The sequence below is a fragment of the Trachymyrmex septentrionalis genome, unplaced genomic scaffold (assembly GCF_001594115.1).
Source record: "Trachymyrmex septentrionalis isolate Tsep2-gDNA-1 unplaced genomic scaffold, Tsep1.0 scaffold60, whole genome shotgun sequence".
Taxonomy (NCBI): Eukaryota; Metazoa; Arthropoda; class Insecta; order Hymenoptera; family Formicidae; genus Trachymyrmex; species Trachymyrmex septentrionalis.
The window spans coordinates 3,922,667-3,944,017 of record NW_017305779.1 but is presented as its reverse complement, the minus strand read 5'-3'; the positions used below and the strand labels follow the sequence as shown (position 1 = coordinate 3,944,017).

The 21,351-nt window shown below is 29.6% G+C and overlaps 5 protein-coding genes across 10 annotated transcripts in view; 3 read left to right on the top strand and 2 right to left on the bottom strand.

Annotated features, from left to right (window-relative positions):
• LOC108752536 (juvenile hormone acid O-methyltransferase-like) overlaps nt 1–251 on the top strand; it is a 2,822-nt gene extending 2,571 nt beyond the window's left edge. Inside the window, exon 4 of the mRNA XM_018493389.1 lies at nt 216–251. Within this exon, the coding sequence (XP_018348891.1) occupies nt 216–251 (36 nt within the window). The remainder of the gene's footprint in view (nt 1–215) is intronic.
• A 3,749-nt stretch (nt 252–4,000) lies between these two features.
• On the top strand, nt 4,001–11,504 carry LOC108752427 (cleavage and polyadenylation specificity factor subunit 1). The gene is made up of 21 exons (XM_018493231.1): nt 4,001–4,284; nt 4,375–4,589; nt 4,984–5,294; nt 5,376–5,626; nt 5,725–5,906; nt 6,057–6,341; nt 6,419–6,592; nt 7,143–7,274; nt 7,381–7,530; nt 7,828–7,989; nt 8,073–8,308; nt 8,511–8,721; nt 8,801–8,967; nt 9,161–9,407; nt 9,493–9,678; nt 9,797–10,045; nt 10,123–10,275; nt 10,352–10,528; nt 10,619–10,892; nt 10,990–11,119; nt 11,209–11,504. Exons 1-21 carry the CDS (start codon nt 4,116–4,118, stop codon nt 11,393–11,395), a joined length of 4,248 nt encoding a protein of 1,415 aa, XP_018348733.1. The 5' UTR covers nt 4,001–4,115; the 3' UTR covers nt 11,396–11,504.
• A 207-nt stretch (nt 11,505–11,711) lies between these two features.
• On the top strand, nt 11,712–13,716 carry LOC108752676 (EF-hand calcium-binding domain-containing protein 2-like). Of its 3 annotated transcripts, XM_018493699.1 has the most exons (6): nt 11,712–11,725; nt 11,796–11,958; nt 12,300–12,416; nt 12,508–12,628; nt 12,726–12,936; nt 13,070–13,233. In XM_018493699.1, exons 2-6 carry the CDS (start codon nt 11,865–11,867, stop codon nt 13,187–13,189), a joined length of 663 nt encoding a protein of 220 aa, XP_018349201.1. In that variant the 5' UTR covers nt 11,712–11,725; nt 11,796–11,864; the 3' UTR covers nt 13,190–13,233. The 3 variants fall into 3 exon arrangements, with proteins under 3 accessions (XP_018349201.1, XP_018349202.1, XP_018349200.1); XM_018493700.1 differs by lacking the exons at nt 11,712–11,725; nt 13,070–13,233 and adding an exon at nt 13,645–13,716 and having other exon boundaries at nt 11,736–11,958; XM_018493698.1 differs by lacking the exon at nt 11,712–11,725 and having other exon boundaries at nt 11,736–11,958.
• On the bottom strand, nt 13,386–15,653 carry LOC108752675 (delta(3,5)-Delta(2,4)-dienoyl-CoA isomerase, mitochondrial). The gene is made up of 7 exons (XM_018493697.1): nt 15,242–15,653; nt 14,731–14,878; nt 14,558–14,646; nt 14,339–14,466; nt 13,909–14,189; nt 13,667–13,793; nt 13,386–13,533 (listed from the first exon to the last, which is right to left on the bottom strand). Exons 1-7 carry the CDS (start codon nt 15,387–15,389, stop codon nt 13,435–13,437), a joined length of 1,020 nt encoding a protein of 339 aa, XP_018349199.1. The 5' UTR covers nt 15,390–15,653; the 3' UTR covers nt 13,386–13,434.
• Nucleotides 15,654–17,703: 2,050 nt separating this feature from the next.
• Nucleotides 17,704–19,815, bottom strand: LOC108752677 (THAP domain-containing protein 2-like). 4 transcript variants are annotated; one of them, XM_018493704.1, is made up of 4 exons: nt 19,715–19,815; nt 19,428–19,616; nt 18,954–19,204; nt 17,704–18,092 (listed from the first exon to the last, which is right to left on the bottom strand). In XM_018493704.1, exons 2-4 carry the CDS (start codon nt 19,581–19,583, stop codon nt 18,053–18,055), a joined length of 447 nt encoding a protein of 148 aa, XP_018349206.1. In that variant the 5' UTR covers nt 19,584–19,616; nt 19,715–19,815; the 3' UTR covers nt 17,704–18,052. The 4 variants fall into 4 exon arrangements, with proteins under 4 accessions (XP_018349206.1, XP_018349204.1, XP_018349205.1 ...); XM_018493702.1 differs by lacking the exon at nt 17,704–18,092 and adding an exon at nt 18,642–18,782 and having other exon boundaries at nt 18,876–19,204; XM_018493703.1 differs by lacking the exon at nt 17,704–18,092 and adding an exon at nt 18,642–18,782.
• Between the last annotated feature and the right edge of the window lie 1,536 nt (nt 19,816–21,351).

The window sequence follows — 21,351 nt, the reverse complement described above, 5'->3', positions numbered from 1 at the left end:
ATCGCGAATTGTACAATGGTAGAGGACTTTTCTTCTCAGTTTAGTTCCTTCTGCTCTTGTGCGAAAGACTCATACACTATCACTAATTTTCAAATACCCTGTATATATTTTATTTATTTCAATTTCTTTATTATTTTACAATATTTTATAGTAATATTTGTTACAATTTATTATTAACAATAATATATTAATATTTATATTAATTTTTTCACCAGCTTCATGTATGTCCGTTTGTACTTTTTTGGATGTAATACCACTTGAATTAAAGGAAGAATTCGACGTTGAATTTCGACGTGAATACAAAAATTACAAAATTAAATTGTACGGTAATAAAAATTGTGATATGAAAGATCCAATGTTAGATATGCACAAATTATTGATAACTTACGCACGAAAAGGTACGCAATAATTATATAACAACATTACATTTTATATCATATTTATAAGTATTTATCATTTATAAAAATTAACCCTTCAGCATTACTTTGTGCCTTTTAAAAGTTGATATCATGTTTTCTCATGAAAAATTCTGTTCAGATTTTTATATGTGAAAATAAATAAAATACCGTCTAATTTTTATTATAATAAAAACTTATTGTTAAATTTCTTTATTGTTAACTTTCACAAGTGTACATGAATTTTTTAAAATATTTATGTAGTCCCGAACCATAAAAAATATACTCTGTTTTCCTTAACGGTCCAGAGAATAAACTATGATAAAAAATTTTGATGTGATGCTGAAGGGTTAAGTATGTAAAAAAAAATCAAGGTTTGCAAGTAACATTGTTATTTGTAACATTGTTATCGCTACAAATTACTTTTTTCGATGACGAATGAGTAACGATATTACATTTTCTTCTGAGTAACGTTCATGGTAATGCAGTTATATTTTTGGGATAACGGTAACAATTGCATTAGTTATTTTCATCGTCTGAGTACAAGAATTGTCATAACACTTACTTCGTGTCTCCAAGAGACGGCAATACATCATACGGCAAAGCTTGTGCGTTACTTACGTCTACAACTTAAATCTCTAAGTGTTACGATAATTCTTGTGCTCAGACTCTTTACTTTATTTCTAATTATGTAAAAATTTAGTCGTAACTATAACTTTAGAAAACAGAGATGAATAAATTAACGGTCTGATTGGCTGTCTAAATCACGACGCCTTTTTTTCATTGTATTCACAGTTTACATGTATAGACTAATTTAGATATAATCTTTATAGTATATTTAATTTCTTAAAATAAAATTTTTTCTGTGTCATATCATAAATTAAATATATGTAATTAAATATATATAATGCAGATTACAAACAATACTATTTTTTTATTCTGATATAATTTCACCCTTAGAGCATTTACGATAAGTCATTCGTATCTTATTTCTTTTCTTCAAAATACTGGTTAACTAATTCTTTTTATCTTTTTTAAATAATCCTTTCCTTCTTTTTAAATATACAATTTTATAAATGTTTTTTAAAAATGGTAAAATGTATATAAGAATCTATTCATAATTTTTGTATATTTGCAAAAATTATGGAAATTAACCCACACACAAACGACCTCTATAGAAAGAGAAACCTAAAGTGTGTTATATCCGTATTCATAGTTCTTCCTTGAGAAATGAGGATTCCTTGTTTCTTATTTCATGTTTCATAAACCTTCCTTGACCAAACAAGGAGCCTTATTAACTTTCTTTTCTCAAGGAAGGTTACGAGTTTCTTTAAGGAGGAGATGCAGCTTTCATAACCAATCAAATCACCAAATTTAGTTCGTCACACTGGTCTTCTTATTTTCGACAGCTTTTAATTTAGATCTATCGCATCAATAATTATTTTCGATAGTTTTTTTTTTTCGAAAATAAAATGTATCAAAAGTATTTTCTCCTTCTTCGTATAATAAGTATTATGACGAATTTGATTGAAAGCACTGATGCATATTAAAGCCGTTATACGCTAATTTAATTTGAGTATAAAAATAAAATACAATATTTCGAATTATGAAATACATATTTTACCTAACAGTACAATAAAATATATTGAGTATTTCACAATTTGATCAATTTCCATGTTTATTTATAAACATATATTTACATTATTTTGTGTACGATAGTTTTAATATGCATCAGTGCGCAGTGAGTGCGTCCAATTAAATTCGCTAATAGTTTTATTTTTGTCCATTATTGTTGCAAAACGCTTAATCACGACTTTATTTAATTAACAATGTCTTTATAACCTTTATTATTCGTAATTCATGATATTAAGTTTGCTTATATTATGACATGCAGCCTTCAGTACGTTACTAAAATCCATAAAATATTCCTTCCTTCGGGAAGGCAGACTTGATATCCATTTATGAAACAAGGAGGCCTTGGAGAATAGCCTTCCTTAAAATAAAAAAGAACTATGAATACGGGTTAAACAAGGAAAAATTCAGTATCAATTTTACGACGCGAAACAGGCCAGTATTCATAGGGTGCTTTCCAGCAAGGACATAGTCAGACAATGTAACACAGTGAATCATTACATCTTATTGCTTGTCTACGTTAAACAAGGATGAAACGATTTACAGTGTTACACAATGTCTGATAGTGCCCTTGCTGAAAAGCACCCATAGTCGATTCTTACATTTAGATTGTCTTAAATACAATCAAAGAGAAACAGAAGAGAATGTTTGGTTCTAAGCAAATAAATGGAAGTGACTATATACTATATACTAGCATAAAAAATGGACGCTTAAGATGGTTGCCATGACATACATCAATGTACATCCGCGAATTTAGCTATCCTCACTATTGATACATACCCTCCTGTTTTTCTTTACTCTTTGAGTATAATCTTAAGATACCATAATTCAATCTGAGGGCTGTATTAGTATCTTAAGACAATATTAAAATAAAAACGGACTATGAATATCGCCCCATGTTTCACAGTTGGTAGCCTTTTCCCTTGACATGGACGCGACATTTATAGACAGAGGCGACGGAGATTTAGAAAGAGATATTTGCAAAGTGAAGACTATATTATCTCTTCCACCATAAGAATAACGCAGATGGGTTTTCTATAATAAGCCATTAGTCACAAATCAGAAGTCAGATGCTAAAAATTGACCAATCATAGTCGTCAATTTTTAACTTCTAACTTCTGATTTATACTGACTGGATTTCACCCTTAGCGTGCTATTTTATTTGTGCGTTTTTATTGTACGACAAATGTGTACATACAGAACAGAGAGATTCTCGGATCTTTCTATCCCTAGCTAATCAACAGGCTTGAAAAATTTATCGTACGACAAAAACACACAAATGAAATATCTCCTTTACGTGAAATCACATGGTGCAGAATAGAGATACGTCAGAGAAGCAACCAATCAGCATTATTCTGCGTTATTCCAAATAGTACTAATTGATTATTTTAATGGCTTAGTTTCCATCGAGAGTTTAAACTGAATCAGAATGTAAGAACCAACCAACTACAATCGAACATTCCCCAGTCATTTGACTGCAAAATTCGACAGGAGAATACTTGATTGTAATTGGTTGGTTCTTACATTCTGGGATCTTATTCTTAAACAAATATCGCATACGAAAATAGCAATTCCGTATACAATCGACCAATCACAGTCGAGAAACTATCATTTTCGTATGCAAAAATTATTCGTATGTGCTCAAGAATAGAGGCCCTGATTCAGTTTAAATCCCGATGGAAACTAGGCCACTGACGCATTATATCTCGTAGCCCTTTTCCGCATCGTGTATGGAACAGAGAATGCGTCATTCAAATAACCAATTAGCGCTATTTGAAATAACGCAGAATAACGCTGATTGGTAGCTTCTATGACGCTTCTCTGTTCGCAGTCGTTTTTCGCATCGTGTAATTTCATCCTTAGCGGCTCGTAAAATTGCACTTTTATTGCACCATGTGCACCAGTTCAGACAGGACAGTGCAGGAATAAAAAACAGACTTCTCGTTTTTAAACTATTACCTAACCTACACGACAATGCGTCATGTTACATCGTGTATGCTAATTCATGATTTTCACTGATAATCTAAGAAATAAACATTTCTCTAAAATATATCCGTGATAATTTGCATCGTTTGGTGACGTCCAATCATGTATTCTATATGTAAAAGTACCCATCCCGCAACTGGAGTCGAGCACGCGATCACATGCCACTTTTTCAACCGCAACGAGAAATGTCTCGTTGTTGCCGGCGCGAATGTTATACGGGTGTTTCGTCTGATTCCTGATGTGGACATGACACGAAGGGAAAAATATACAGGTACTTTTTTATTTTAATTTCCTCTTAAAACACTACTGGCATATGAATATATAAAATAGAAGAATATATACATATATTCTCTTCTTGCAGAAATACGCCCCCCTAAAATGAAACTGGAGTGCTTGACACAATACACTTTACACGGAAATATCATGTCCATGCAGGCAGTTCATCTCATTGGATCTCAAAGAGATTCTTTGCTGCTCAGCTTTCGTGACGCAAAGTTATCTGTTGTTGAATATGATCAAGATATTCATGATCTAAGAACTGTGTCGTTGCATTACTTCGAAGAAGAAGAAATAAAGGTTCCAATTTTTATGGAAAAGAGTTATAAGAGCTTTTAATTTTATTCTGAAAACTAAAAACTTTGTTTTTAGAGCTATCATTTATATTTAGAAGTTTTTTCTGTTCTTTAAAAAATAATACAATATCATAAACATTAAACTAAATATCTCAAAATACCATAATGTTTTATCTTAGTCACATTGAAATTTATTTGAATACTTTGGATACTTTGTTTTAATCATAATATTTCTCAATTAAAATTTTTAGTGTCAGATGTATGATGATAATTTTATGAATTAAACTAGAATTTTTTGTTTGATAAGAGTTCTAACATTGAGCTGTATCAATCATCTCAAATTTTATTTTTAATACTGCAGATATCTCAAACTTTCAAGTTACATTTTATTTTATTAGGATGGATGGACAAATCATCATCATATACCAATAGTAAGAGTGGATCCCGAGGGAAGATGTGCAGTAATGCTGATATTTGGTAGAAAATTAGTTGTATTACCTTTTCGTAAGGATCCTAGCCTTGATGATGGTGATTTACTTGACAGTGCGAAATTAACATCTACCAATAAGACTCCGATACTATCCTCATACATGATAGTATTGAAAACACTAGAGGAAAAGATGGATAATGTGATAGACTTACAATTCCTACATGGATATTACGAACCTACATTATTAATTTTATACGAGCCAGTAAGAACATTTTCAGGGTAAGAATTAATACATTTTTATAAAATAAATAAGAGAGATTATATGTTTATCAATCTCATGGACTATTTTGATTTATATAGTCGTATTGCGGTAAGACAAGATACTTGTGCAATGGTTGCCATATCTTTAAATATACAGCAAAGGGTTCATCCTATTATTTGGTCTGTCTCCAATTTGCCATTTGATTGTTATCAAGCTGTACCTGTAAAAAAACCTCTAGGTGGTACCCTAATAATGGCAGTTAACTCGCTTATTTATTTGAATCAAAGTATACCACCTTATGGAGTGTCACTTAACAGTTTAGCAGACTCAAGTACAAATTTTCCATTAAGTAAGTAGAATTTTTAGTAATAGAATTTCTGATAATATGTATGATTTATGATACCTATGTATTAATTGAATTCATTCTTGTTACTTTTATTTTTGCAGAGCCACAGGAAGGAGTAAAGATGAGTTTAGAAGGATCACAGGTAGCATTTATATCTGCAGATCGTTTAGTTATTTCTTTGAAAAGTGGTGAACTCTACGTTTTGTCTCTCTTTGCCGATAGTATGCGATCTGTACGTGGATTTCACTTTGATAAGGCTGCTGCTAGTGTGTTAACATCATGTGTAAATATTTATACTTGATTTTTTAATTGCTGTATATATACATACACGCGCGTGTGTGTGTGTGTGTGTGTGTGTGTGTGTGTGTGAAATATTTATCTTTTCGACAATATGTATGCTTATGTTAAATACATGTTACTTGTTACGTTTTAGGTATGTATGTGTGAGGATAATTATCTTTTCCTTGGTTCTCGACTTGGTAATTCGTTACTTTTACGATTCACGGAGAAGGAGCCGGAAACTTCGAAAAATTTGAATGACAATGAGATTATCATTGAAGAAAATGAGAGCGAAGAAACTCCAGCCAAAAAAACAAAACAAGACTTTCTTGGTGATTGGATGGCATCAGATGTATTAGATATCAAAGATCCAGAAGAGCTAGAAGTGTATGGCAGTGAAACTCATACATCCATTCAGATCACTTCATATATTTTTGAGGTATCAGCAAGTTTTATATTAATTTCAATAATAGTTTATCTGTTCTGTGCTTTTTACAGTTAATTTTTTACTCATAGGTATGTGATAGCTTATTGAATATTGGACCGTGTGGAAATATTTCAATGGGAGAACCAGCCTTCCTGTCGGAAGAATTTCTACAAAATCAAGACCCTGATGTAGAACTTGTGACGACATCTGGATATGGAAAGAACGGTGCACTTTGTGTACTACAACGTTCTGTACGTCCTCAGGTAAATGATATGAGGTTGATCTCGGATGCTCATAACTCTGTGGTTCGTGTAAAGATATACAGTGTCGGAAGTCATAATTATATGATAGATATGTGTATACATACACACACACACACCTGCGCATTTTTTAATAACATATTTATATATTATGTATATGTATCTGGAGACATGGTAAGACAAGCGTCATGTCGCGAGATACTGCCGTACACTGCACCTTTACGAGCCAGTGAGTTGCGGTATATCTTACACACAATTCATATTTTAAATTTTAATATATTAATTGTCGATAAAATTAAATTTATATCATTCTTTTAAATTTATTGAATATTTATTTAGTCTAAATAAAGCTAATAATATTATTTTAACCAAAAAAAAAACATTTATTAATTAATATAGAATTTATATTTATGTACATTTAGAAAAAGACAATTAATTGTAGATTGATTAGAGAAAGAATTTAAAATTATCTATTATTAAAATTGAACTTGCGAATTACAGAGCGTTAACAAAAGCATAATTACATTTTGATAAATCTTTTTAATAAAAATAGGTTGTGACAACATTTCAATTGCCTGGCTGTGAAGATATGTGGACTGTCATTGGCATCTTAAACAATGATGAAATCAGAACAGAAGAAGGATCTCACGCTTTTTTGATATTAAGTCAAGAAGATTCAACTATGGTATCACTACTTATCATACTTTCAACATAATATTTATAAATATCAGTTTATATATCCTCTATAAATTATAATTAAGCCTTAATTTATATTATTAATTTATTCATAGGTTCTGCAAACTGGTCAAGAGATTAATGAGGTAGATCAGAGTGGATTCAGTACACAAGGGAGTACAATATTTGCTGGTAATCTTGGTGCTAATCGGTACATTGTACAAGTTACTCAAATGGGGGTGCGTCTTTTGCAAGGCATTGAACAAGTATGTACATTAATCTTTATTATTATTATAAATAAATTGTATCTAGTAATAAAATATTCAATATCACTAATAATAGACAATCTTTAGTTTACGCAATATATTTTATTGAATATGAATGTAAATATTTCATATATTTCATTCAATGTAAATTTTTTAAACGTGGAAGCAAAGTAAATAATATTTTTATATTAATTTTTGTTTCATATTAATTTTCTTTATTAATTTAATCGCTAAATATATGATAACATTTATATTTTCATAATACTTATATTTTCTTTTTGATTTTATTAATTACAGATTCAACATATGCCTATAGATCTTGGATGTCCAATTGTACATGCAAGTTGTGCTGATCCATATGTAGCACTATTGTCAGAAGATGGACAAGTGATGTTATTGACACTTAGAGAAGTAAGAGGTACAGCAAGATTGCATGCTCAGACTGCCAATCTACTGTTTGTGAGTTTCTTAATTTTATAATTAATATTACATAAATGTTTCATGAAATAGCCTTAATATCTGTATAATATATATATGTTTAGCGTCCTCAGATAGAGGCATTATGCGCTTATAGAGATGTAAGCGGAATTTTTACAACGCAATTATTTGAGAACGCAGATGATGAACATACTGAAGAAGAATACAATGTAGAGGAACCGTCTGTACTTAGCAATATCGATAATGAAGACGATCTATTGTACGGCGATGCTCCAGCATTTCAAATGCCTGCACCATCATATCTAAAAGCATCGGATGGTACTACTAAGAAACCACCTTGGTAAAATTCCTATTTAACCACACGTTATACAGTGTATTTTTTAATGTTTCATCAAACTTTATATTTTTTTTTATTAAATTAGAATATTGAAAGAAAAAATCTATTTGACTAACTATTTTTTAAGCACATTTTAGTCTGATATCTCTGATATTAAAGAACTATGTATTAATACATTTTTTAAATATGGATTTTCATATAATAGGTGGCAAAGACATTTGCAAGAAATTAAGTCTACATACTGGCTACTTGTATATAGAGACAGTGGAACGCTAGAAATTTATTCTTTACCTGATTTACGATTATCTTACCTTATTCGCAATTTTGGCTATGGCCAGTACGTATTGCATGATAGTATGGAATCTACAACTTTACAATCAACTCCGATCAATGAGATCCCTCATCCTGATATGCAGGTAATTTATCTATAAATGTGTCTTTTTGTAGAAATCCTAAAAAAACTTGTTCTTAATAATTTCTTATCTAATTTTATAGGTTCGTGAAATTCTGATGGTTGCTCTAGGACATCATGGAAATCGGCCGATGCTTTTGGTACGTCTCGATTCGGATTTACAAATCTATCAAGCTTACAGATATCCAAAAGGATATCTAAAATTGAGATTTAAGAAATTGGACCATGGAATTATTCCAGGACGTTTAAGGTTTGAGTAATTCTAATATATATATTCTAATATATAAAATAATATAATTTTAATATTTAGAGAGAAAATATATATAATTATATTAAATATACATTAGTTAATGTATTAAAATAACAGTTTTTTGCACCAAAATGGAGTATATAATAAAGCTTCTTTACTTAGATTATTGCTTTTAATTGAATTTCTTTTGCAGTCCAAGACCCAAAGAAGAAGATGTTCCAAGGAACAGGAACATCACTCGCATCTGTGTCATGCGTTATTTTAGCAACATTGCTGGATATAATGGAGTATTTATCTGCAGCGATTATCCACATTGGATATTTTTGACCGGACGCGGTGAATTACGCACACATCCAATGGGCATTGACGGTCCCGTTACATCTTTTGCACCTTTTAATAATATTAATTGCCCTCAAGGTTTTCTGTATTTTAATAGAAAGGTACAGTATTTTTACAGTATATTTTATAATAAGGTAATAAGAACATTGGAAGGAAATAAGATGACACATAGATGTTATTTTCTAGGAAGAGTTAAGGATATGTGTTTTACCAACTCATTTGTCGTATGATGCTCCATGGCCAGTTAGGAAAGTCCCTTTGCGATGTACTCCTCATTTTGTTACATATCATCTCGAAAGCAAGACTTATTGTGTTATAACAAGCACAGCTGAACCTCTGAAAAGTTACTACAGATTTAACGGCGAAGACAAAGTACTAACAAAAATATGTTATTTATTTTAATTTTCCAGAATATTTATCAATATCTATTTATCAAATAGGAGGTGATATTAAAAATTAATATTAATAAATGCGTTTTTTTATTAAATAGGAATTTACGGAAGAAGAGCGTCTAGAAAGGTTTCTTTATCCGTCTCAAGAACAATTTTCCATTGTACTATTTTCTCCAGTTTCATGGGAAACTATTCCTAATACAAAAATCGAGTTGGACCAATGGGAACATGTCACTTGCTTAAAGAATGTATCTTTGGCTTATGAAGGAACGAGATCTGGTTTGAAAGGTTACATAGTATTAGGAACAAATTATAATTACGGCGAGGATATCACAAGTAGAGGACGAGTAAGTTATATATTTATATTGAAAATATCTTTGAGCTTTATCAATTTTTAATGTGATCTTATTTTTTTAATTTTCAGATACTTATATTCGATATAATTGAAGTAGTACCTGAGCCTGGCCAACCACTAACCAAAAATAGATTTAAACAAATTTATGCAAAAGAACAAAAAGGACCTATAACTGCTATAACACAAGTATCAGGATTTTTGGTGTCAGCTGTTGGACAAAAAGTATTATATTCCTGTTAAATTTATTTCTATAAGAATTATATCTATTGTAAATAGCATTCAAAATTATTTTTTATAGATTTATATTTGGCAATTGAAAGATAATGATCTTGTTGGGGTCGCTTTTATCGATACTCAGATCTACATTCATCAAATGCTTAGTATAAAAAGTTTAATTTTGATAGCTGACGTCTATAAATCCATTAGTTTGCTAAGATTTCAGGAAGAATATAGAACACTTTCTCTTGTCAGCAGAGTAAGTATTATTTACTAATTTTAAATTTACATGCATTATATACTTCTGAAAAATTTTGCATTTAAAATATATAATTTATTTCTATTACAGGATTTTAGACCTGCGGAAGTGTATACAATAGAGTATTTAATTGATAATTCAAATTTAGGTTTTATCGTAGCTGATGGAGAGAGCAATTTAGCTTTATTTATGTATCAACCAGAGTCCAGAGAAAGTTTGGGAGGTCAAAAGTTAATTAGAAAGGCGGATTTTCATTTAGGACAAAAAATAAACACTTTCTTTCGTATTAAATGTCGAGTCACTGATCCGGCAAATGATAAAAAACAGTTTTCTGGCGCTGATAAAAGACATGTTACTATGTATGGTAAGTCCAAATATATATTTTAAAAATAGTGATATCTCTTTAATGGAATATTATTAATATTTAAATATTTTTATGCGAATCTCTTTTTACATTTTAGCATCTTTGGATGGTAGCCTTGGTTATATTCTGCCAGTTCCAGAAAAAACATATCGGAGATTACTTATGTTACAGAATGTATTGGTTACGCATATCTGTCATATTGCAGGCTTAAATCCGAAAGCTTATCGGCAAGTTATTAATTATAATTATATATAGATATATTTGCTATATAATTTAATTAATAATTGAGAATATTATTATCTTTTCTTTTATTTAGCACGTATAAAAGTTATGTACGAAATCAAGGAAACCCAGCAAGAGGTATTATTGATGGTGATTTAGTTTGGCGTTACCTTTTTTTACCCAATAATGAGAAAGCAGATTTAGCAAAGAAAATTGGAACGCGAGTTCAAGAGATTATCGAAGATATTATCGAAATCGATCGACAAACGGCTCACTTTTAATTGCAATTGTATTATATTTATGTAGCCAATCTATTGTTTTTATATTTTGTATTTTTACATTAAATAGCATAAGATATCTTTTAACTATAGTCATATTTCAATATATACTTCCAGTATTAAAAATTTATAGTATAGCGTAACGCAAACTATAGATTTTTACTATTGTATATTGAAATGCAGCCTCTAAAATATGTATGTACATCCTGAAATTATCACAACATATCCTGCAATTGTTTAATTCATGTATCATGTTATATTATTGATTGCATCTAAATTATTGCAATTTAATATCAAATAATAATTATACGCATAATTTATTAAATAATACAGGTATAATTTATCAAATTTTGTTATATTTTATAAAAACTGATAATATTCTCCATGATTTTTTGCCATATAGGCTGTAACAAATTTATTTATGCAAAATTAAGTAAAAAATAGAAATATTATTTGCATTACTGGTGAGGACATGTCTTCCCAAATGAATCGACAATCTACGTTGCCCTCGTTAGCGTCCAAAAAGAGTATCCTCGAAAGACGGTTAACTCGAAGAGAAACAAAATGTACGTACTAGTCAAAGATTTTGTAATTAATATGTACAAATGTAAAATAAAATTTCTCAATTTTTTTAAACAAATATATGACTCGTGTGGAGATAATTATGTGAAAAAGCTCTATTATAGACTAAAATTTCCCAGAGATTACAGTTTCATATTACTTATTGATCAAACAATTCTTGAAAGCTAATCATATCGAGTTCCTTGAAAATTGTTCTCTACACTTTATTTCTTTTTAAAAAATTTTGAAATTAGATTTTCTAAAATAACAGTAAGTATATCTCAACATTAATTTTTGTATCAATTTAATAATCAATTACTTAACAATTTGTATATTATATACTTAGTGTCTATCGAACCACCATTATTAGAAAAAAGACTTTGTGAAGCGTTTGATGTATTTGATAATGCTAGTGTTGGAGAGGTAAATGTTAGAGATTTGGGAACTATAATTAGAGCATTAGGTAATGTTCACGATATAAAAATTCTAATAATTTTATACATTTCTTTTGTAAAATACATACAATTCAAATTCTTTTATTACTTATTTAACAGGATGTGTTATCACAGAAGCTGAGTTACAAGAAATTCAAGTAGAAGTTGAAGATGTCGAGAATAATTGCGTGCGAATAAGCAGATTTGTAGAATACATGAGCAAGGCAATCAATGAACGCAAGTACAGTTAAATAAAATCTTTTTCATTATCAAAATAAGTAACCGATGTATGATCGAAAAATGGATAACATAATGATTTATACTTGCTCTGTACTTAGGTTCAAACCAGCAGAACCAGAAGAATTATTGAAAGCATTCCAATTATTAGACCCTGAAAATCATGGATATATCATGAAAGATGATTTAGAGAAATCAATTATGGAAATTGGAGAGCCATTTACAAAAGAAGAAGTGGCCGATATGATGGCCGTAGCTTGCGACGCGGAAACTGGAAAAATTAATTATGAACATTACATCAATTTGTTAATCGTGTGTAAAAATATAGATTTATTTCTAATATTGCTAAGATTTTTTTCAACAGGAGTATACACTTTATCTGAAAGATTTGTCGTGTTATTGAATCTATCATTTGAGATCTTCATCCAAAATATACAAATTATAGGTAAAAATTCCCGAAGACATTAATGTATATAATATTGTTGATAAAATGAAAGCGAAATCGGCAGAGCTGAAACCTGCAAAGTCCAAATCGGAAAGCATTTTATCTCAACATATTACCTGATATAAAAATATATGTATTATTTTAGAGAAATAATTTTCATAAAAGAGGGATATCAGTATAAAAAATGTTAAAATCTGTGATTAGAAAAGTTACATAAATTTATTCTATATTTTGTAATATAAATACATTTTCAAAAAATACATATATCTTTTTTATATCTAATATTAATATAACATTAATATAAATAATATCGATGTGATACACATTGGAAGTATCAAGAACATTAAGCTCAAGAATGAAACAATTTATAACTTTGAAAATATTGGAGGATCACCTTGAACAGCTTGTGCCATAGCTGCATTCAAAAAATCTTCACTTTGAAGCATTGCTTTATTATGCATCGCCTATTGAAACAAATTCCAAAAATATGTTATTAAAACAATTTTTCAAGTATAAGAAAATATCTCATGTGTTCATATTTATAACAAACAAATAAATTTTTTATTGCATTTCAGGTGGAATAAAAAAAGCACTCACAATATGATCTAATCCCTCTTGGACAGAATGGTCTCTAGAATATACCAAACTCATTTTTGAACCTTGCACCGCAACTGGACTCTTGCTTGCAATATCTTCAGCAACTTCTATTGATTTATTCAATAAGCTGAATAGAGAATATAAATAATGTCATTAAAATTCACATCGCTCTATTTGAATAATCATTACAAACTTATATTTCTTGTATTTAACTTCTTATTTCAATGTATTTATTATTTTACCTCTCCTCATTATCCAACATGCGACTTATGAATCCACTTTCTAGTGCTTCAGCAGCTGGATACTTTCGCGCTGTATAGACAAGCTCTCTTACTAAGCTGTCAGATCCCACAATTTTTGGAAATCTCTGAAGTGTACCTACATCAGCTGCCATGCCTATATCAAGTTCCTTTATTTGAAAATATGCGTTAGAAGAAGCATAACGTATATCAGCTGCAGATATCATGTCCATGCCAGCACCAATACAAGCACCATGTATAACAGCTATCACAGGTTTCAAGCACTGTTAAAATTATTCTGTGTCATTACTTTGATCATATAAGTTAAAGAGATATAATGAAACATTCTCTCAGTGAAAACTAGAATATACATCAATCGTACTTAATATATGTTTATGAATTACATTAATTATCTTCATGAATAACAAATTACCTTTTCTATAGCAGTAAATGAATCTTGATAATCCTTAATTGTAGACTCTATTAATTTAGATCTGCGTGCAATATCCTCATGTTCTGCTAAACTTTGTCCCATGTCCATCACTCCTTGCAAATCAATTCCTGCAGCATCAGGTTGTCATATTATGAAATAAACTTTTTTTCAAGATTTAGATGAATATGTAATCCTCCTTATAGCTATTTTATAATTTACCTGCACAAAATGTCTTGCCAGCAGCTGACAGAATAACAACTCTGCAATCTGGATTCATTGACAATCCCTCAAAACATTCCTTAAATTCTCTAAATGAAAATAATTTATGAAAATATAAGTTTTTTTTTACAGTTTAATTATGAAATGATAGGGAGTGATAAGAAATCACCTACTTCCACATAGTTGGATTCATTGCATTTAGTCTCTCTGGCCTGTTCAACTTGACCATGTAAACAAATGGTTTTGGAATAGTTACTACTAATGTTTTATACGTTGGTGACATTTCCGTAGAATATCTCAGTGCAGAAGCAGCTTGTAAATCTGCAAGATGTCAATAATAAAGATAAAATTATTGCATAATAGCTATAGATTTCTGTAACTAAAATTTATATAATAGAGAAAAATTTGTTTTAAAAACTTTAATTAAAAAAAAACAAAATAAAAAAGGAACATTTGACTATATAATTAATTAAAGGTATATATATTATTGAGGGCTTTTAAAACAATATGTTAAATAGTTTTGAAAAAACTATTATCTAAGCAGAAATATGATTATGACATTAAAATGACTTTAAAATGATCACTAAATGTTTAAAACATTAATGATTTATTTTAACGTAATTTTATTATTGTTGTGACTTGTTCTAATTAAGAAAGAATATTAATTATCTATATAACACTTACATTTTCCTAATGATCCCAAACTATTTTTGACGATATTTATTGCCATATCCCAAATGGTCGATAAACAGAAATAAAATATAATAAAGTACGAAGCTAAAATAAAGTCTAAAAAGTACGAAGTACAAAGTGCAAATGCATTTATACACATATATACATGCAGTGACACACTAATCAATTATATGTCGAATGTGATAAAAAGGAGAAAAGATTGTCTGCGTTGCTTGAACTTTTTGCCCTCAGCATCTTTGCTCTCTCTCTTTTTAACGTCCAAACCATGGTGGAAGTAGTCCAAATTTACATCTATCTCATTTTAAGTTCAAATCATTGTCTTTATTTTAAGTTTTTGGGGGATTTCAAGCAGCACGAACAGACCAAGGCTGCATTCAGGAAGACGCTATTAAGGTGCCTTTCCATGCGCAGCCAGCGGCAGCAAAAATGTCACGTAATGTCAATTTTTCATAATTGCTTTCACTGCATTTGTTGCTCATGAAAAGGAATAATGGCAACAGCATATGTATTAAAGTTTAGTCTCAAATATGTGTCTTTTATTTGCTCAGCTTGAAAATTAATATGAAAAAGCTAAAAACTTGTGATTATATGATAACTTAGTTAGTGCAGTTACAATTTGGACAACCATCATTTCAGATAATTATTTGGAATTTAGAATATCCCTATCACTTCAAAACTTAATAAAAATGTACTCATTGTATGTACTTATTATGGATAGACGTACTCAATTTTACGTACTCATATACTATAGATGTACTCAATTTTTACATTTTTTATAAATATTGCAAACTTTCTCGATTTCAAATCGATCCGAGACTTTGGCTGAAGAAAGGATTGATCAATCGCAATGGTCATATAATCAAATTGTTCAAATGTAATTTATTAATTTTTTCTTTATCCGAGATTTCGGACCAATTTCAAGCATCGGAACATCGGGCTTTAAGCCCTGTGCGCAATAGAAAGAATAAAATAGAAATAAAGAATAAACAATTTTAACCTATTAGAAACCATGTATTCTGAAGTATCCAATTTCTGATAGGTTAAAGTCGTTCATTTTTTATTTCTAATTCCTTATTCTTTCTATTGTGCGCAGAGCCTTAGCATTATTTGTGTCATGGGTCGCGTTCAGCAAACTCAACTGTTGCGAAGTAGATCCGTAAGCACTCGCTGCTATTGGATGCTCTAGAAGAATACACAAATAAAAGAGTGAAATCACACGGTACGGAAAACGATTGCGGAATAGAGAATGCGACATAGAAGCAATCAATCAGCGTTATTCTACGTTATTTTGAATAGCGCTAATTGATTATTTTAATGACATATTCTCTATTCCGCAGCCTTTTTTCTCATCATGTGATTTTATTCTAAGAGAGAAGGAGACCCGATAGCGCGCAAGCCAAAAAAGTAGTCCTGATTTGTGACTCTTAAGGCCGTCCCATGAATGGAAGTTTACAGCGGAACGGAACAGCGCGACCAATCACAATTCTGCAATCATTACTCGGCTTTCTTTTCTGCAATTGTGATTGGTCTTGCTGTTCCGTTCCGCTGTAAAAACGAATTTGCCCGGAGTGCAGTTCAATTTTCTGTCAATGAATAAAGAAATATATCTCCATTTTTTGATTGCAATATATTTATGTATATCATTTATCCAGTTGTTACTGAAACTTCGAAAATCCAATTTGTCATCTCAGCAAAAAAAAAATATCGGATTAAAACAATATGAGTTTGAAGGTAAGAAGATTAGTACTTTCATATAAAATTAGTGCTAATATTACGGCAGAAATACTCGAATATATAAAAAAAAAAGCGGTTTTTTGCAACTTTAGATCAAAATATCTCGAAATCCTGAAGTGATGGAACAATTCTGTTTCCAGAATTTCGATTTAATGTGAAAAACTACCTAAGAAACTGCTACTCCGATTTTTATTTCTTTTTAGACCCTTCATTTCGCAAGCCTTATAACCGATATTTAGTACAAGACGTTAGCAATTTAACTGAAGAAAAGTTTGAAGATAAACAGCGTATCAATTAATGAAGTCTAAAATTATTTTATTGTAAGTTTTTTGTTCACTGAGGATAGTTCTGTGAGAACCGAAACGTTTGGAGTATTTTGTACTGTGAAATTAAAAATTTAGTTGCACTGTTATCGTACTAAGCTCACTGTTCTTTCACAAACACGCATTATTTCAAATAAAAGATTAATTATAAACATCATGAAAAATATAAATGTAAGTCATTAATCAAGAAAAATATAAGATATTTATTCAACGTAAATTTTAAAAATGTATGTGTTAGATAATATTTATCATACATTGTCATACCTATAATAAGAAAAGAAAAATACTGATAATTCAATCACATAAAATGACCGTCAGTGATAACATAAATTTAACATATAGATAAAAATAATATTATAAAATAAATATAATACCTACAAAATAAGTTTTGCTTTAATCTCAAAAATAACTTTATCTCCAACTCAGTATTTTCGTGCATAATTTTTCTATTTGAAGCCTATCAGCTAATATTTCTGTTCCCATCGTCTTACTTCCAAAAGCTGATGATATATTCTTGTTCATATTTTTTGTAGCATTCACAGTTACCGATAATTGCTTTATACGCATTGACATAAATCGAGATATTAATTTGTCCCTAACATAATGACAAATGCTTAAAGGGAGATGTTTCAAAGCAGTATGAAGATAAGATATTAAACTGTCATTCATAGACTTGTCTAATAATTTGGACTTGATTTTCCATATAATTCTTTCTGTCTCTTCAAGAATATCAAACACTTCTTTATTAATTCTTATTTGAGCTCCAGGAGTATAATCTGAAATAGCTATAAAAGCAAATAAAAAAAAGGATAATGTAAACGTTAAATCAGAACTATTTTGCAACTTTAGGTAATAAAAAAAATCTTCACATTTAATGAAATTCCTCAATTTGAAAACGACATATCCACATATTCTATAATTAGAAATGCATTCAAAAGAGAAAGTGCTTTATTATATATATAACTAGAAGTAGGTATTGCGTGATTTCCTGTTGTATATATGTCTTAGGGTATGGTCAATGTGATGCTTCAAAGCATTTGTAGCAAGACTTTGACTACGGCCTTAGTCTGTTTTAAACTGAAGAGCTTCTTAGAGAAATAAGATACATCTTAATAAATAAAATACTTCTTAATGAAGAAAATGGAGCAACAAGTTTAATTATCTGATTATCACCATGTGATCCACATGCAAGTTTAATCCTTTTTTGATTATTTTTGACCATTTGGAATTTCTTGTGGTATCATTTACAATTGCTCTTTGTTGATCTTTATTAAAAACTATATTGATTATTTCGGTATATTTTTATCGATATTTTTTCCTAAGTCATTAACTTTACTTTTTAAGATATCTCTTCCTTTTTCAGCCATTTTTAATTTTTCTTTTAGTATTTTATATTCTTCTGGACTAGATAAACTCTCCGTCAATATTTGGTTTGCAGTACATTCTGATGATGTATGTCTAGATTAGAATTTGATCTGTAATTTTCCTTTTCAGGTTATTGATATGTCTCCAATGAATTTATATTAATGGGTTTTTTCATTATAACACAATGTATAGTATGGACATACTTCTTACGTGACTCAATAGATTTTCTTTTTTTCGAAAGAGAAAAATAATTATGTTCTTGCAATTCATCAATTACATACTGTTCTCTATTGCATCTCTTTTTTTCTTGCTTCTCAGAATTTTTTGTAGCAACATATGAATGATCACTCCTTAATTCTTTTTTGTGAGGAAGAAATTCAATTGATTCATTACATTGCTGTTTTGGTTGAATTTCTGCAAGGGATTTCCTTTTCATAGGTTGTTGACATTTGCAAAACAAACTTGGTATGGCACCTTTCCTTATAAGTTTTTTGCTACCAACGCGGAATAATTCTGATGAATGAAAATGAACCTAAAAAATAAGAGATACACATTAGAGAAAAATATATGTACCACTAACTATCATTGACGTAACATTAATATATTATAATTTTTCATACAATTATGTAACTGTTACATAGATTCGTATTATATTGAATTTAATATATTGAGTGAGAAATTATAATATTGATATTTTTGTTGGTGTTTACGGAAGTTATAGCATAAAACATTTGTATGCACGCTTCGGTACCAACCTCACACAGTACAGCTGATTTTGAAGGTTTCCAATCAGGAATTCCAGCAGCATCAATCCATTTTTGTTTCAATTTAGGATCTTGGGCAAACATTGTGCAGCAATATCCGTCTTTATTAGAATTCGTGCATCTTGGAGCACTGCATGTGGTAGGCATTTTATAATATGTAAAAAAGCAATGTTCAGATATCTGAAATGTAAAAATTTGTAGTTTTATTTCATGTATATATGCACGTACAATAGAGGAAGGTACATATATTTCCAAAATTAATAATATGTATTACTTACAAAGACTTTATCAGTCAGTTCTAAAATTGAGGAGAAATTACAGTCACAAGCATGGTGTAAAAAGCAAGATGTAGCATTCCCAATACTGCGCACTTGTTCAATTTCTGAGCCAATCAGCGCGTGACCTATTTTGCAAGCAATATGGCATCCGTTGCATATGTCTGGTTGAACTAAGATAGTTATGCAGAAAATCTTTCCAAAAAGAAGCCATATAATAAAATATCATAAATATAATAATGCATTAGTTAAATATTTATTATGTTAATAATCGTAAATTTATATCAATTGTCGATAATATCAACGTTCTTTAATTACCTCCGGATTTTCGAGGCATTTTCTTGTGAAGACAAAAATTTTTCCAGGAAAATTAATTAAAATTTTTTTATTTAAATGTGAGAAAGTACTTTTTGTTTGGATTTATACTTAAATTTATTTATATATAGGGTAGAGCAAGGCTAATTGTGACACTTTTTTTTTAAGTTATTATAAATCTTCACACAATTATGATAGACTAATAATAAATGCTTTAAAACGTTGCATGTTTATTTGGCTCAATAATTAAGTATTTATAAATCCTTAATATCTTGTAAATAAGACAAAAATTATGTTAATTACAAAGATGCAAAGTGGATCAATATGCTCCATCTATAGAGCATGTTGAGCATCTTTGAAGGATAAGTTGAGCCATGAAGCTAATCGTTTAATGAGCTTATAATTATTATTATAATATATTTAATATTATAAAAAACATGAAAGGATTATACATATGTATATTAATCAAACTTTTATTATTTTTATCTTAAGTATAATATTTTGTAATATTCTTTCTTTTTAATTGCTTTAATTAACAAAATTAGAAAAATCTAAGAGTGTGTGTGTTTGTCATATTGAAAATTGCAAAGTTTGACAGAATATACGGACTTTGTAAAATTTTTTGGAGAAATATCATTTGCAGTGGCGTAAAGTTCGACCTTCCCCTTTAAAAAAAAAACGAGTTGCGATTTTTTTCGCAAAGTTACAGCACTTCAAAGTTACCCTCGCATTTTTTTACATATCTACCGACATTACCTGTATTATCGATATATGCACTACGACGAGGGTAACTTTGAAATATTATAATTACGAAAAAAAATCGCAGCAACTTGATTTTTTTTTAAATTAAAAGTAAAAGTTGGAACTTTTTTCCATTGTAAATGATATTTCTTTAAAAAATTTTAGAAAGTTCGTGTATTTCGTCAAACTTTGCAATTTTCAATATGACAAATACACTCTCATATTTTGAGAGTTAACAGTAGCAAGGGTGCATCAAACTTAAAATCTGACCATATTATCTTAAAGTACAGATTTCAAACATTAAAGAAACAACGTTATCTTACGATAATTTTTCGCAAAGTTATCGTTAATCAAAGTTGGCCAATTTTTGTCCATAATTTTTCTATGCCATACGCATGAAATGTTAAACAAGGTACATCACTTATCTTTGTTATTCACCGAATAATAAAGAAGAATAAAATGATACATTATGCACTTCATGAGTAACTTAGAACGCACTCTTTGCGATTGTCTCACATATGATTTTATACATTTTTCCTTTAAATTTATGTGTATATATATATATATATATATATATATATATA